This window comes from Austrofundulus limnaeus, unplaced genomic scaffold, assembly GCF_001266775.1.
Source record: "Austrofundulus limnaeus strain Quisiro unplaced genomic scaffold, Austrofundulus_limnaeus-1.0 Scaffold1160, whole genome shotgun sequence".
NCBI lineage: Eukaryota > Metazoa > Chordata > Actinopteri > Cyprinodontiformes > Rivulidae > Austrofundulus > Austrofundulus limnaeus.
Genome location: NW_013953562.1, coordinates 112,525 through 114,426, shown reverse-complemented (window position 1 = coordinate 114,426; position 1,902 = coordinate 112,525). Strand labels below are relative to the sequence as shown.

Here is a 1,902-nt window from a genome sequence, read left to right as displayed (position 1 = left end):
GGCGAGGTGTGATCCCCCCATGTGAGGGGTGGTCTGGTGACTCTCGGCTAACGTCTCTTTTCATCCAAACAGTTTGTAATTTAAAAATCCTATTTGCTTAGTGGGCCAGTTGCGGTCAGCGTAATTACTCTTAGCCAAGTCAAACCGTTGGTCTCTGACCCGGGTCTCAGACCTGGGTCTCAGACCTGGGTCTCAGACCTGGCTGGACCCACTGCTGGTGTTCTGGTTGATATAAATTATTGATCCGAGGCAGGTCTGACAGTACCCATGTAAGGCTTGGTTCCGGCTAACGCTGTGGCTCGCTCTCCATTCTTGATGATCGTTGCGATGTTGAAGTCAGTCAGGTGGGCGTGGCCTAAGGAGACAAAGACTGAATCAGAAGTCGTGTTTCTGACTCATTAATCTGATTTAGAATCTGATTATTTGTTTTTTATAGTTTTATAAAGTGATTATTTGTCAGATGAAGGAGTTATCTGTAGTTTTCTGTCAGAGGATGTAAATTAAAGAATCACAGGAAGGTGAACTGTGCTCTGATCCATCAGCTGATGTTTGATCTGAATCAGAACAAACCTTCAGGTTGGCTTTGACCTTTGACCTTTGGTTTTAACAAGTAAAACATAAAAGATTAATGTCCCCACCTTGTTCATCTAACAGGATGTTGTCGGGCTTCACGTCCCTGAAAGAGACAAAAAGACACAAAACAACACTTTGAGACGGGTCAGAGTCTGAAATCCTGCAGGTCTTAGTCCGGTCTGTCCTCAGTCTGTCCCTGAAGGAGACAGGAAGACCCTCAGATGGACGTCCTGCTTCAACACAGATCTGAATCTTTCTGAGGACAGGTCTGAGCTCTTTGATGTTTAAATATTAGAATTTATTTAATTTTTCAGCTACTTTTTTATCCAATCAGGAGCAAAGTTTGATTTACTATAAAATAAATCAAACAGTTAAACCATTGTTATAAATYTTACTTTTCAAAGACCAAATGTGTCCAGAACATGTTTCTGTTTCCTCTCAGAGTCTCATGGACGGCTTCGTCTCTGGAGATCTGAACAGTTTTAAAAGTGTGGGGGCTGTGGAGGTGTGAGGTGTGTGCACGGCCACGATGCACGTTTAGAAGTCGTGCAAACTAAAATAAGATGTGAGTTTGAACAGCAGAYCTACTCTGTGCTTCAAGTCAGGAGAGAAAAACTGACGTTTGTCCTGAGCTTACCAAGCAGCCTGAAGTCCCAGCTGACACAACACATGGGAAGAGTTTCTTAAGGTTAGACTTAGTTAAAGTTAGTGTTAGTTATACTGTTAGTTAAAGTTAGTGTTAGTTAAACTGTTAGTTATACTGTTAGTTAAAGTTAGTGTTAGTTAAACTGTTAGTTATACTGTTAGTTAAAGTTAGTGTTAGTTAAACTGTTAGTTAAAGTTTGTTAGTTAAACTGTTAGTTATACTGTTAGTTAAAGTTAGTGTTAGTTAAACTCTGTTAGTTAAAGTTAAAGTTAGTGCTAACTAAAGTTAGTGTTAGTTAAAGTTAGCATTAGCTGAAGTTAGTGTTAGCTAAAGTCAGCATTAGCTGACGTTAGTGTCAGTTAAAGTTAGCATTAGCTGAAGTTAGTGTTAGTTAAAGTTAGCATTAGCTGAAGTTAGTGTTAGTTAAAGTCAGCATTAGCTGAAGTTAGTGTTAGCTAAAGTCAGCATTAGCTGAAGTTAGTGTTAGCTAAAGTCAGCATTAGCTGAAGTTAGTGTTAGCTAAAGTCAGCATTAGCTGAAGTTAGTGTTAGTTAAAGTCAGCATTAGCTGAAGTTAGTGTTAGCTAAAGTCAGCATTAGCTGAAGTTAGTGTTAGTTAAAGTCAGCATTAGCTGAAGTTAGTGTTAGCTAAAGTCAGCATTAGCTGAAGTTAGTGTTAGTTAA

At 39.3% G+C, this 1,902-nt stretch overlaps 1 protein-coding gene across 1 annotated transcript in view; it reads right to left on the bottom strand.

Moving 5' to 3' along the window:
* Positions 1-265: 265 nt before the first annotated feature.
* The window catches only part of LOC106534390 (serine/threonine-protein kinase 32C), a gene marked incomplete at both ends in the record, with an annotated part of 15,944 nt that continues 14,307 nt past the window's right edge, over positions 266-1,902 (bottom strand). The window contains 2 exon segments of the mRNA XM_014031014.1: positions 266-355; positions 639-676. Of these exon segments, the coding sequence (XP_013886468.1) occupies positions 266-355; positions 639-676 (128 nt within the window).